Genomic DNA, 14,801 nt, shown 5'->3' on the forward strand with positions numbered 1-14,801 from the left:
TTTTAAGTAACACATGAATGGCATAGAAGTAAGGATCAAAATGGGTTGCAGCAACTCCGAGTTATGAGGAAATAAGAACTATAGTAAAGCAGAAGCTACACAGAATGAAATGGTAAAAATTAGTGAATTTGAGGTGGGAAGCCATAGAGTAGAACTGAGTCTGTTAAAAATGAAGAGTATTCCTCATGTTTATGGTTTTCATTCAGATCCGTAGGTACTCACTGGGTTCCAAAACTGTCTTCCAGTTTCCAGTTGTGAGACCAGGCTCATGAGACCTCTTGACTGCGAACTTGCATAGCTCACCTTTATAACATCACATGTGTCTTTACACTGACTCCTGTCCTGGCCTGAGTGAGTCTCTGTTCTTTATAACTAACTGGAAGGGCCAAAGTAGAATAATGAATAAGAATGGTCAGTTTCCTAGCTCGGGCTGATACAGCAAAATACCATAGACTGGGTGGCATAAACGGCAGAAATTTATTTTTTCAAGCTCTGGAGGCTGAAAGTGTGAGATCACGGTGTCATCGGCGTGGTCAGGCTCTGGTGAAAACTTTTCCTGGCCTGCTGAGGGCCACCTTCTCACTGTGTCCTCACAGGATGGAGAGAGAAGGAATTCTCTGGTATTTCTTCTTAAAAGGGCGCTAATACCATTGTCATGACAGCCTAACCCTCGTGATTTGGTCTACCCTTGCTTACCTCCCAGAGGCTCCACCTCCAAATATCATCACATTGTGGGGTTAGAGCTTCAACAGAAAAACTTGCCAGGGACATTATTCAGTGTATAGCAGTCAAAAAAAGAGAAAAGGTAGAGAAGGCATTCATTTGGATCTTGGGTGATTGGTAGAATATTCATAATGGTGATAGATAAGGTGAAATCAAAATAAACCTATTTAGATTAAGAGAGCCCAGTATTACGTATAAGTTTTCATTATATTAACTTTGAGGTGACCAAGAGCAGTGAGATATATTTAGTAGACCTGGAAGGTTTTTGCATGAAGTATCAAGATTTATTTGTTTTACATCTAAGTCTGAGAACCTAAAACATCCCTTAATTTTAGGACATTTTGTTCTATTATTGCTTTACATTGCTTACTGTCTCTTTCTGGAAAATCTGTCATCAAATATTGGAAACTGTCTTCCATATCCTTTGGCTTTTCTTTCCCTCTTTCTTCATCTTTGTATTTTTAATTGCTTATGTGAGAATTCCTTGGCTGTTATAGTCTGTTCTTCAGCTGAAAGGTACTATTATTTAGCTCATCCATTAATATTTAAATGTCAATGATCATTTTTATCATTTCTCTGAGAACTGGTTAACTGTTGTGGGTGTTACAAGCTGTTATTTCCCTGATAACATTAGTTATACTTTATACTTAATCTAAATTCATTTTTTTAATTTTATTGAAGTGTAGTTGATTTATAGTGTTGTGTTCGTCTAAATTCTTGAGTCATTTCTTGTGTTAACTTTGTTTCCATATACTTAATATGTATTACCTGTTTTTTTCATGACATTGGCTTTCCCCAAATGTCTGTGCCTTGACCTTTATCATTGAGATTCCCTGTTAGCTCAAGAAAAAGCCCAGTGAAGTGGTTAAGAGTTGAAGTCCAGAACCCCAGGGCCTGGGATGTGATTAAGGTCTTCACATTTTTATGCCTCTATTTTCTCACCTATAAAATGAAGGCTTTAAAAAAAAAAGAGAAGACTCCTCTTGTGGATCACAATATAACTACATGGTGTTGCTCCTACAATGGCTGTGGCTCAGCCCCTGCTTGGAAACTTCCATATGCCATGGGTGCAGCCATTTGTTTTTTTTTTTTTTAAAAGACAGTAAAATGAAGGCAGTTATAGGAACCTAAAACGTCCCTTAATTTTAGGACATTTTGTTCTATTATTGCTTTACATTGCTTCACAGGATTTTGTGAGAATTAAGTGGTTAATGCATGCAAAGTCTTTGAAGGCGACCTACCACATAGCCTATCCCCAGCGCTCAAGTATTAGCTTTTAATGTTTGAGAATAATGAGATGTCTATTATTAATAACTATTAGCTATTAATATTATCAGACTAATGAGGTATTTTATTGTATCATTTTATTAGCCAGTCTCTAGAGATTGTGTGAGAATGTAGGGTGTGCTGCTTTGGGGAATTATCCCATACTTTGTCTTCTAGATCTGGGGGCTTTCTGATCCTGGTGAATGTTGTCAGTCACCTGGGGCATTACTGCTCCAGGGCGGTGGGTGGGGTTTGGAGATGCAGGTGGGAGAGCAGGTAATTCTCACTCCAGGTGAGTGTGGAGGTGGAGGACCACCCAGCTACTCCAATCTCACATTACAACTCATCGCCCTATTATGAGTGTGTCTGCCTAGGGGTCTCTAAATTCTGTCATCTGTAGAAATTTATGAGAAAGTGAAGCACAGCCTGTGTCTAACCCTTGTCTTGAGCAGATCCTCAGTGGTTGCTTCCAATGTGAATCACGTAACCCTATTTGACAAACAATAGTGTAATTTTGACATGTCCTTCTCTCTCCATTCAGTCTTAGTATTTGTCCCCTGTCAAAATAGTCATTTTTACCTGTGGATATGTGGCAGTCTACGAAAGTGTTAGTTATAAAGATAAGACCTCTGTTTCTGTTCTATAGTTAAGGATACGGACTGTAATGTCTAAGTATATCCGTTCATACCACAAAGTATAGATTTTTCCCTGCAAGCCGAAGTTTTCATTAATAGATTTAGAAAAAAAAAAAGGGGGTTGGAAACAACTGGAAAACATCTTAAGTCTTTGGCTTTTTTTGTGCTGATGAAATACTAGAAGAGGCATAAGAGTTCCTTCAGCTCTTACTTAGATGAGCTGTCTTAATTAGTTTCCTGGAATCAAATGGAGTTTTCAAGGGCAGAAAATGAGAATGAGAAAATAAGAAGACACAGGTACCCTAATAATATCAGTGTGTTCCCTTCACATCCACAGACTCTTTTGAAGAGGAGATTGGTCGCGCAGCAATAGCAGTGACAGCAGCAACGGCGGCCAGAAGCACTGTGGTGGGAGTGGACACAATTTTCCAAGCAGGGTGCCAGTGAGGCTTGGGCATTTTGAAGAGACGACGTAGTCAGTGTCTCAGCTCATGCAGGGAGATGGCAATGGTGCTTTCGTCCCCTCCCTGCAGAGCTGTCATTTTGGCAGCTGGTCATCCATACCAAGAAATGACATGATAAAAATGTTGCTGGTAGAAAGATTTGGAAGGGTGATGAGAATTGATGTTGATTCTCTTTCCCTTTTGAGCAACTAAGTGTTCCCGTTGGAATTTGGTGCTCATTAAAACTCTCCTGGGTAGAGTAGAGAGGCAAATGCCTGTTGTGCCCTAAGGATTGAGGTTTGTGTGACATGCCTTGAAAACCTCATACTGTAATTTCTTTCCTCCGTTCATCTAACTTCTCTGAGTTGGATATAATTCATTGACCCGGAAAGTATCTGATGGCATCAATTTGGCACTTAAACTCTCTGACTCAGCTGGGTAAAGAAAATTCTGGTTCATCAGAAATGAAAGTTTTTTAAAAACCCCAAAAACCAGTTCATTTGACAGCTCAGTTCGATTTAAAATGTGTTATTCTTTTGTTAAAACAATAGCACTTCATTTATTGTGGTTCCTGTCTTTAGGCTTATTATTATTATTTTTTTTTCTTGGCTTTTTCTTAAAGATCTTTGGTTGAGTTGGGTTATAGCTCTGTGTAAGAAAAAAAAAGAAATTTCAATTTTTTCCTTTGAAAGAACGCTAGGGAATTTCAAAGGGAACCAAAGATGAATCTTCCCTGACCTCAGTTCAAGACCAAAGGATAAAGGGAAGCTTGACTTTCATAACTTATTTTTTTGTTTTATAGCTTGTTTCCATTTCCATGAAAAGTGAAGCTAAGTCGTTGCACACCTGCCACATTCTTTGAAAGTGAGACAGAGTGCAAAAAAGTAATAGAGCTTAGTGATTTGGATCATGCATAAAATCCTGGCCCATTCCCTTCCTACCTCTGAGGTCATGGGCAGCACTGTTAAGTTCTCTGGGACTCGATGTCCTCATACGTAGCTAGGAATAGTAGTTATACCTGCTTTATAGGATTGTTCAGAGGACCACAGAGCCGGTACACATAGAGCTTGTTGCTTGCAGCACAATGCTTGCGGCATGGAAGCACCATATACACTTGGTATTTCCTTTAAAGGAAAGCACCTGAAATTATGGGGACATTTAAGTTCTCAGACTCTAAAATGCAGTTATTTCTGCAACTGATTCTAAAAATATTTTATGTTTATGATATCATGTGTAGTAAATAATTACTGAATAACTTCCCAATTGCAATTAGGAAGCCTAGTCGTTCAACAATAATTATTGTGCTTGGTATCATTGTTTTCTGAAATTAAAATGTTTTTCTTTCCTTTGAATGACTCAGTAGAAAACATACAGAAAACATGACGTGCTGCCTTTGGAAGGCAAATGTTGTCAATGATCCTATAACGCTAATATTTGTCATTAATATCAGAGCTCAATAATATCATACTATTTTAGCACTTAATTCATTTTCAGGGCTGATAACTCTTGGGTTCTTTGCCTTTTCATGTAAATAGAAAAAGGTTTGTGGTAGAATCTTCTGTAATTTGGGGCTGCTTTTTCTTTGTATCTTCTTCAGCATTATTAATCATTGTTGAAAACATTCATAGCAAGATGTTTATCTAACCCCTCAAATTCAACATACTCCAAACTTAAGTCCTTATCATTTGTCTATTTCCCTCTTTGCCTGCACCCTCAGCCCCCACACCCTACGTCCATCAGCACCATACCCACCCGGTGCTTTTGCTCATCTTCCTCGTCACATGTACCTTTGTTTTCCTCATCACCCAATCGCCAAAATTTGGTCCACTCATAATTTAGTGTATTTGATTCATAATGTCTCTACATTCCATTCATTCAGCAGGCAACACAATCTTCATGTATCTTCCTTTCAAATAGCTCTTATTTACATCCCTTCTTTTCCACCACCTTTTGAGACTTGAGTCCTCAATTTCTAATTTTCTTCTGTCAATATTAATACTGTATTCAAAAACTTATATTTGTCCAATAACTATGTTTTATTATCAAATCTAGGTGCAAGATGCCGTTGTTTGAAAAATGATGTGTTGGTTAATTATCCTGTAGATGTGGGTGGATGACAAGTGGACATGGAAAGATGAACATCATATTATTATACCATAAAATAATATTTGAAGGAGTTTAGGTTAATAGGCTAAAAGTAATTGTCTGAGATTGAGGTAGACAATTATTCTTTTTCTATTTATGGCTGATACATTAATTTCCTATGGCAGTGCCTTAGAACCACAGAAACGTGTCCTCCCACAGCTCTGGAGGGACTTCCAACATCAAGGTGTCCCTAGGGCTGTGCTCCCTCTGGGCTCTGGAAGAGAGTCTGTTCTTCCTCTCTGCTAGTTTCTGGTGGCTGCCAGCTTCTTTGGCCTGAGGCCACATCTTGCTGCTTTGTCTTTCTATGGCATTCTCTTCTATATCTGTTCTTTTCTGTGTCACTTATCTTGTTTTTGGATTGAGGGCCTGTGAGGTTTAATTTTACATGTCACCTGGCTGGCTCTGATGCTCAGTGTTTGGTCAAATGCTAGAGTAGATATTTCTGTGCAAATATTTTTTGATATGAATAACATTTATTTATAATCAGTTGATTTAAGAAAATTATCCTCTGCAGCACTATATGCAATAGCCAAGACATGGAAACAACCGAAATGTCCATCGACAGGGGAGTGGATAAAGAAGATGTGGTTCATACACACAATGGAATATTACTCAGCCATTAAAAGGAAAGAAATAATGGCATTTGCAGTAACATGGATGGAGCTAGAAATTATCATGCTAAGTGAAATTAGTCAGACAGTGAGAAAGCAACATCATATGCTATCACTTACATGTGGAATCTAAAAAAAAAAAAAGGACACAATGAACTTCTTTGCAGAACAGATACTGACTCACAGACTTTGAAAAACTTATGGTTTCCAAATGAGACAGGTTGGGGGGGTGGAGGGATGCACTGGGGGTTTGGGATAGAAACGCTATAAAATTGGGTTGTGATGATCATTGTACAACTATAAATGTAATAAAAATCCATTAAAAAACAAAAAATAAAAAAAAAGAAGGAAAATTATCCTTGAAGTTCCCATCATGGCTCAGCAGTAACAAACCCAACCAGTATCCATGAGGATGTGGGTTTGATCCCTGGCCTCGCTCACTGGGTTAAGGATCTGGCATTGCTGTGAGCTGTAGTGTAGGTTGCAGATGCAGCTTGGATCTTGCCTTGCTGTGGCTGTGGCTTAGGCCAGCAGCGTAGCTCTGATTCAACCTGTAGCCTGGGAACGTACATATGCAGCAGGTGTGGCCATAAAAAGCAAAAAAAAAAAAAAAAAGAAAGAAAGAAAAATTTCCATAATAACACTGGTGGGCCTTATGTAATTAGTTGAAGGCCTCAAGAGCAAAACCTGAGGTTTCCTGTAGAAGGAGGAATTCTGCTTTAAGACTGTAACATACAAAATTTGCTTGCTTCGCAATTACTGGCCTGCCCTACAAATTTGAGACTCAGGACTGCATGACCTCTTAGTTAAATTTCTAGGGCTACTGTATGGATTTTGGATCCCCCCACCCTTATAGTTGCATAAAATTAATCAATCTCCCTCTCCTTCTCTTTCTCTCTCTTTTCTCTCTCTCTGTCTCTATCTCTCTACCTTACCTCCCTCTCTTTCCATCTTCTATTGGTTCTGTTTCACTGGAGAACCCTGACTAAAGCAGGACCCAGCCAGATAATCCAGGTTGACCTCAGCTCCAAATGCTAGACTTAGTTCCTCTGCAAAGAACCTTTATCCAGATAAGGTAACACTCACAATTTTCAGGAACTTGGTGGGAAAAATCTTGTGGCGAGGGGCGGTGGGGGGGGGGGGACATTTTTCTTCCTACCACAGTTACTTTGTAAATTAGGAATTCCTGACTTGGGGGCTGCACCCCACAGGCCCCTGTGCTGCACCCTGCAGAGCCCAGAGTCAGTGACAGAAACGTCAGTGGTTTAATGGATAAGGGATCTGATAGGTTTGAAGCAAAGTCCTGCAGCGAAACCCCACTGTGTACAGCCAAACAGTGGACAGGATAGGCTCACAGTCTTCCCTCCTGGCACAGGGGTAGGTTAGCTGTTATAGGGGGAATTGACATCAGGTTGGCTCATCAGTTACCAGGGAAGGCAGCAGAGGGCAGCAGAGGGGCACACCCCCCACCACCCCTTGGATAAGCTTAGTGGAGAGTTCTGATCTAAAGCCAGAACAGTGATTAGCTGGTGTCTGGGGCCAGTATGTGGAAAGGATAGTCCTGTCTCTGTGTAGGGTGTGGTTGAAGCAGGCACTGGTTAAGTAGAGGGTGTACAGAGAGCAGGAGAACAGTCACCTCGAGCAGCCTGACCATACACTGATTGACCCTGGGGGTACTGCAGAATATTAACAAGTTTTTCAGGAGTTGAAACAATTCTTAAAGCAGGTATCAACACAAAACTAATTTTATTAACTTCAGAGAGTGAATATATGAGCCAGATGTAGTTTATAAGAGAGAAGAATGTCTTAAAGTGGATTCAAAAATAGTTTAGTGAATTGTAACTTTATAACTCACGCATATCACTATATTTGTTAATTAAATCTAGACCCTGAGCCATATTTCAAAAAAAGAAATTAAGTGAAAGCAATTTACAAGGAAATCTATCTTTCTACTCACCAGAAACCCATTTCTAAATATTAGGCCTAGAGGTTGATACATATTACATTTGTTTTATTAATTTGCATGTTTGCCAGAGTTTGTGAAGAGGTTTTGTTTTTTTTTTTCCATTAAGTAAGTTATTTGGTTTCTTATATATCAGACTGAATTAAATAGGACTCTATTTTTAAGGTATGTGTTAACTTCCCTCTGCTTGTCCAATTTTTTTTTAAAGCATGTTGAGAAAATACTTTTTTTTTTTTTTCAGATAGGAGTCAGTGACCAAATAAAAAACAGATTTCCATTCAGAAATAATTTTGCATTCAGTGGATAAGAGGCAGCTTTTGGATTTCGTTGTTCTTTTTAGCATTCTTTTCTTTCTTGTGTATTCAAAGTCTCTTCTTCTGAGATTCAACAATAGAACTTTGTCCTCTTTCCTAAATGGCTACATCTGGTTTTTGATGTTTAATTTTCTAACCTTTCTGAAACAACGTCAGTTTTCAAGATTTTTTTATTCTAGTAAATAATCTGAGCAGTAGTTTTGTGAATAATACCTCATGGCCTGAATTTCCGCAGGTATATGACTTAGGGGAGGTAGGGAGAGCAGCTGAAACTTAAGAAAACAAAGCCCTCTCAGGAGTTCCCACTGTGGCGCAATGGAAACCAATCCGACTAGTAACCATGAGGGTGAGGGTTCAATCGCTGGCCTCGCTCAGTGGGTTAAGGATCCAGCATTGCTGTGAGCTGTGGTGTAGGCTTGCAGCTCTAGCTCTGATTCGACCCCTCTCCTTGGAGCTTCCATATATCATGGCTGTGGCCCTAAAAACCAAAAAGAAAGAAAGAAAGGATTCTCAACATAAAGGAATAAGCTGTCTGACTTTTAACATAACCTTTGGAGCTCAACGTTCATCCACAAACCTGGACCTGTTTCAGTAGCAAAATTTCCACTGTGTTTTTCATTTGATTTATTGTTTTGGGGACATCTCAAATATACATTTGTGTTGTGCTTCTGTATCTCCTCTTTTCTTTCCCCAATTTTCCATCTTTATTCCTCTGGAGAACCTGTCATTGTTACTATTGTTGTTACGAAATAACCAAAGAGAGTGTCCACTCTCTTTATAAAGTTAGTATCTTCATTTCCTGGTTAATTAGGGAAGTGAGCCCTCACCCGGGGGATTTCTAACAGTACAGTCCATGAGGATGACTCTGGACATCCCTCCTCCTAAGTTGGCCTCTGCTCAGAGTCCAGAGAAAGAGGAGTTGGAGGAGCCTTGGCAAACTAACACACAAATGTGCTGAGGAAGACTTAGAAAACGACTGACTGGGCATTTGGGATGGAGACCGTTTTACACTGAAAAACTTTTTACATCATTAGCCCATAAGCTGATGGATATTCCTATTTAATAAATATCATTACGATCATTTTTAAAAAGGTTTATATTCTCTGTCAGAAACATGCTGCACGTTTCATACATATTCTTTTCTGTCCTTGCAGCAGGTCCATCAAGTGGATCCATTTGACATAGAGAAGTTGAGGTTGACCAAGGGTAAGGCGTGTGCACACAATTACACAGTGGCTGCACGAGGACTGGAGGTGAAGTCTGTTTATTGCCCCAGTTCTTCATTGGCCATCCGTTTTGTGTTTGGAATAAAGAAGATGGTTTTGAAATGATCTTTCCTTTGCTCTGGGCATGTTTCAGAAGCAGACCTATTTCGGTGTCACATGTTAAGAATTTAGAAAACAGCTCAATAATTTTACTTAATTTGGGAAACAGATGAAAGTCTTTTTTTTTTTTTTCTGTTCATTAACTTCATGTTTAACCTAATGAATAGAGGTGTTTAAATCTGCATGGACCTGAATCTTCCTCTAGAATCAAACCCGAGAAAGTTCCCAAGGGCAAGGGCTGCTCCCAGAATTCTTCCATATAATTTGCAGGGTCTGGAAAGTGAAGTTCAAAAAAACTTGTCTACCGTGAGAAATGAGAAAAAGCTGGGTAGGTTACCAAATGAGCACACTCCATACAAAACACAATTCTCTTTTCCCCTCTTCTGATGCAGCCTTTGTGTTAAGTTTAAGGAAGTGTACTTCTCTGGGTAGCTGCCTAAGGGGAATATCTTTATTTTGGACCACCACAGATCCATGTATAGTTTCTACTTTGCATACATCAGTTTGCAAGAGCAGTTTCCTTTTTTCTTCTTTTCTTTAGTCTGTGCCCAGTGATTTCCTGCGTATGCTGTGAACAGAACTTGTTTTCTGTAATTCAGTCATCTGGAAGAAGTCCATTATTTTGCTGCTCCTGAGTCAACAGATGCACATGCCTCAGAACAATTGAATTTATTTAAAAATCTGTTGTTTTTTGTGATGGTTGTTTGGGTTTCCCTTTAACATATAAACTCAGTGTTCATGGTTTTGAAAGAATAAATTCACTTTGAAGGAAGAACACGGTTGCTAAGAAAAACGTTGACATTTAGAACTGATTTGTGAAGTCCTCTCTGCACAATGTTTGAATATTTACTGAAGAATTGGTAGTTGCTCTGAGCCTCTATCTAATGCTAATAAACAAACAAACCACAAACAAACCAAAGCCATGTAGGTCAATGGCCCTTCCTTTCCATAGATGATTCTAATTATGGGGCGATTTTAAGGCATTTCATGTAAAATGAGGTTGCTTCTTGGTGGTTGTGTGTTCACTAAGGCCCATTGTTTTTTGTTTTTTGTTTGTTTGTTTTCTTTTTTTAGACCACATCCATGGCCTATGAATGTTCTCGGGCCAGGGGTCAAATTGGAGCTGCAGCTGCCTGCTTATGCCACAGTCACAGCAACCCAGGGTCAAAGTCACATCTGCAACCTACACCACAGCTTGTGGCAACGCCAGATCCTTAACCAAATGAGTGAGGCTAGGGATCAAACCCATGTCCTTATGGATACTAGTCAGATTCTTAAGCCACTTCAGCCACAGCAGGACTCCAGAGATCCCTTCTTTACACGACTCTTCCTCCTTGGGCAGCTTCTTGTCCTTTGCTGAATCTGACAGACTGGTGGAGATCGCAGACTACCAAGGACTGTCCAGGGGAGCCTTCCTGATTACCTTCATAATAAGTCAAGAACAGCTGGTTCAGTGTAAGATGTCTAAGCTGTCACCACTGGTTCACCCCAGTGCAAAAGGACCAGCAAAAGATGTACTTCTAGTCTTATGTTTGACCCAGTTCCTTAATAGATTCCTAAACTGATTGTCTACCATCATTGTTTAATCACAGCTATTCACCAGCTTGTCCATTTTGGTGAGATTCCAACTTACTGAAATGTCGGGTTCACACAGAGTACCCTTCCTGTCACATTAGTTCAAGGCCCATAATTTTCCTAATTCTAAACAATTCCCTTATTCATTCTGCTTTATATCATATGAAGGGCTCCCTAATGTGCTCTTCGTTGTGTTGCCTTAACTCATTGTTCCCAAACACGTACTGGCTCCTGCCATGGAAAATCAGCCCCAAATTGGACACACCATGTCCTGAGGCTGCACCAGCACAGAAAGTCATGAATCTTTGCCTTCGTTTCTCCTTATTCCCCACATCAGTCTTTCCTACCACATCAGTCAGAGGTTTCTACTAGACAGTACTTATATTTTAGTGTCCCTATAACTATTTTTTTCTTTTATCATATTCTAGAAGATACATGGTTGATTATTGAGTTTCTACCAGAATCTTTCACCCCTTTTAACTTTATATACAAACATGCTGAACATTTTTTCCGAACATTCGAGAATGACCTTTTGCTACCACCCCAAAATAATAGAATACACTGGGCACCTAGAAGCGACATGGTCAGCCTCCTTCCTTTTGAAAAGTAGGAGGACTAAGTAGCATGAAAGTTAAGTGACTTGTCCAAAGGATGCACCAAATTAGTAACAGAGGTGAAATTTGAATTTAAGACCCCTTACTGTTAAGTCCAATATTATCTGTGTACTGTTCATCTCTCAAAACAAAGTGGAACTTGGGTGTTTGCTGCAGTGGGGCTTGACAACTCCAAAAGGAATGTGAGGAAAAACCCAAACCTCGTTTTCCCCACAACTCTAAAAATTGCACTCAATCCTCAGGCAGGTAAAGCTTTATTTAGCCTACCTCTTTGTTCTTAGCCCTTTTATGTTTAATTTGCAAAAGCATTTGGACATGTTTCAAGTGGTTTTCTTGATATACATTATCTTTCCCATGAAGAAAATAAAGTCTTCCCTTCTGGGTGTTCAGGAAAAGACCTGAAATGCAGGTGAGGCAGCAAGCCCAGGGGCTCCCTTCTCCCAGAGCCCAGGCTCTGACCCTTCTCAGCACCTTTCAGGGTTTAAGGTCTTCATAGGCTCACAGTGGCTACCTAAGCAGGAGTGTTGTTTTATCCTATGCTGGATGACTGTCAGCCAGGCCAGGGTGCTAGATTCCTTTTTAGTGATCTGCCAATATAAGAAAGATGTTTCATATAACAGTGCTTTAGAATTTTGTGAGTTGCCACTTGTTTCTCATCTTGCCTGCATTTCATTTTTATCATTTTAAAATGTATTTTGGGGAGTTCCCTTCATAGCACAGAGGAAACAAATCCGACTAGAATCCATGAGGATGAAGGTTCGATACCTGGCCTTGCTCAGTGGGTTGGGGATCCAGTGTTGGTGTGAGCTGTGGTGTAGGTTGCAGACACGGCTCAGATCCTGCATTGCTGTGGCTGTGGTGTAGGCTGGCAGCTCTAGCTCAGATTTGACCCCTAGCCTGGAAACTTCCATATTCGAAGGATGCAGGCTTAAAAAGCACAAATAAATAAACAAATAAACAAATTGATTAATTAATTGAAACTGTATTTTGTGCAACACATGTTGTAGTGACTTTGTAAGGGCAATAGTCCTTTTCTGAAGTTGTCCCATTAGAATTTGCCAAAACTCACAAGTAGGACTTTCTAGGAACAGTGAAATATCCCCTCTTCCTAAAGGCTTCTTCTCTAATTCCACTGGCCAAATAGCTCTTTTCTTCTTCAGTGTTACAATCACTGCATATCCCGTAAGCTTCTGTATGAATTTGACACTTTCTACATTTTTATTAGATATGTCTCTGTAGTTCTGTTTGTAATATAGTTTCAGTGCAGAGGCCATTTGTAAAATTGGCATACCCTTTAAAAACTTAGGGGAATGGTTTGCATGCAGTGGGCACACATATTTTCTAATTGAATGACTCTTTGAGATAATGAAATTGTGTTCCCTCTCCCAACTTCTCAATTAGCTGTGTAATAAAAAACATGAATAGAGTATTTATATAAAACAGACTTTTTTAGTAGTGGAAAGGTTCATTTAGAAGATTTAAAGCCATTGCTTGTATATCACTAGGAGGAAGATGAGAAGGAAGCCAAAGTCTTTTGAGTAACGAGATGAAACAATTTTTGTTCTTAGGTGGAAAATTGTAATTATTTGTGGTCCCCTCCACCCTTATCTTATATACATACTTAGACTGTGGATGTCTAAGGATGACCAAGTGTCATTTTGCTGTATGATTATATTCTGTTGGAACAAAGTACAAATTCAGTAGCGTATGTGCCAGCCCAACATCTCATACTTCTTGAGATTTTCCTCCTATTTATTGTCATTTGAGATGGAAACATGTCTAGGTGTATAGTGAGGCAGAAGACACTGACAGGTGCCCACACACATAAGACCCTACAAAGGGGATTTTACTTTGGGACTTAGATGGGCCATATTTTTATGTCAGTTAACATCAATGCCAAGTCAGTCCATCGATGAGGGATCTTCTTGGATCAAAATACTCAGTGGGGCTGATGCCAAAATGACAGCTTTACCAATTAAAAATAATATGTACAAGGTCAAGTCCAACATGTTTACATTAGTACTGCTTTCTTTGGCTGTAACCAAATGTCTGGGATGCTAAGTTGCAATCAGAACAGCGACTTATTGAAATAATGAAGAAAAAGAACACTTAGTAAAGAGGCATTGACATTACAGTGACTAGTCTGTCCTATATCGGAATAGAAAGCTGCACAAGAATATGAACTACTAGAGGCGTTAATGGAGAGCATGAGCTATGAAAGTGGTAAGTTATGTGACTCAAATATTTAACACCATCCAGATGAGGTGAAATCCCCTGTATCCATCTATATTTCTAAAGAAATACCTACCAGTTGGATTCTTACAGGGGTATGACAGGACATGCTCTTTTTGGATTTTTTTTTCACATCGTCTCACCCCCTGTTTTGTTCCTGTGGCTTTGCTCTTCACTCCTCCTCGCTAAATAGACCATCCCTCATGTTCTTGCCATCTTTTCTCGAATCAGTTTATTGGGTCCCACTTTCTGTATAATTTAAATGCCATTCACCCTCAGTGTGTGAGCCATGTGGCCAGATGGGGATAAGGGATTCCAGACATAGGAAAAATTCAGAGCAAAGGTCCAGGCTTGTGCCTGGACTATTCTGAGAATAATGAAAATGCTATTATGTCTAGTAGGCCCTGAGCAAGAAGCAGAAGAGTAGGGGATGATATGTTGGAAATAACCACAGTGGAGCAAGGCAGGAAGTCAGGAATCAGGAGAAGGAGGAGGAGGAGATGATGGTGGCTTGGATTCAGTTGCAGCAGGACATGTGGTAGGATGTAGTTAGATGCTGGATGTGTTTTGAAGAGAATAAATAGGATCTGCTGGTGGATCAGATGTGCTGTGTGAAAGAAAGACAGAGTCAAAGATGACTCCAAATATTTGACCCAACCAACTGGAAAGATAGGGTTGCTACTGAGATGAGAAGGGTGATGTGGAAAATCTTTTTTTTTTTTTTCCTCCCATCTTGTTCAGCCATTGAAGTAGAGAGTGAGTACAAATCGGATGTCTTCCAAGATATGTTTTCAGAAAAGGAGTCAGGGAATCAAGAGAGGGCCAATAGTTGAAGGTGTGTTTTATAAAGATTATAATAATAGACCATGGATTTTAGGTAAGGAGGGAAGAGAGGGCATAAGTAAAATACTGGGATCAATCACTTGTTGGCCCTAGAAGTGTTGAATAATTGTGG

At 39.6% G+C, this 14,801-nt stretch overlaps 1 protein-coding gene across 3 annotated transcripts in view; it reads left to right on the forward strand.

Moving 5' to 3' along the window:
- Nucleotides 1–14,801, forward strand: part of CHSY3 (chondroitin sulfate synthase 3) — a 335,981-nt gene that overhangs the window by 204,762 nt on the left and 116,418 nt on the right. Inside the window, exon 3 of one of the 3 annotated variants that reach the window (XM_085014519.1) lies at nt 9,967–10,200. The exons of the other annotated variants lie outside the window; for them this stretch is intronic. Within the exon in view, the coding sequence (XP_084870645.1) occupies nt 9,967–9,999 (33 nt within the window). The 3' untranslated portion in view covers nt 10,000–10,200. Of the gene's footprint in view, nt 1–9,966; nt 10,201–14,801 lie in introns of those variants that run through there. 3 annotated transcript variants of the gene reach the window in all.

Source organism: Sus scrofa, chromosome 2 (genome assembly GCF_054392235.1).
Source record: "Sus scrofa isolate SSC_HxYL_T2T_F1_AM1 chromosome 2, Sscrofa_HxYL_maternal_Yorkshire_Landrace_v2.0, whole genome shotgun sequence".
Classification (NCBI taxonomy): Eukaryota; Metazoa; Chordata; class Mammalia; order Artiodactyla; family Suidae; genus Sus; species Sus scrofa.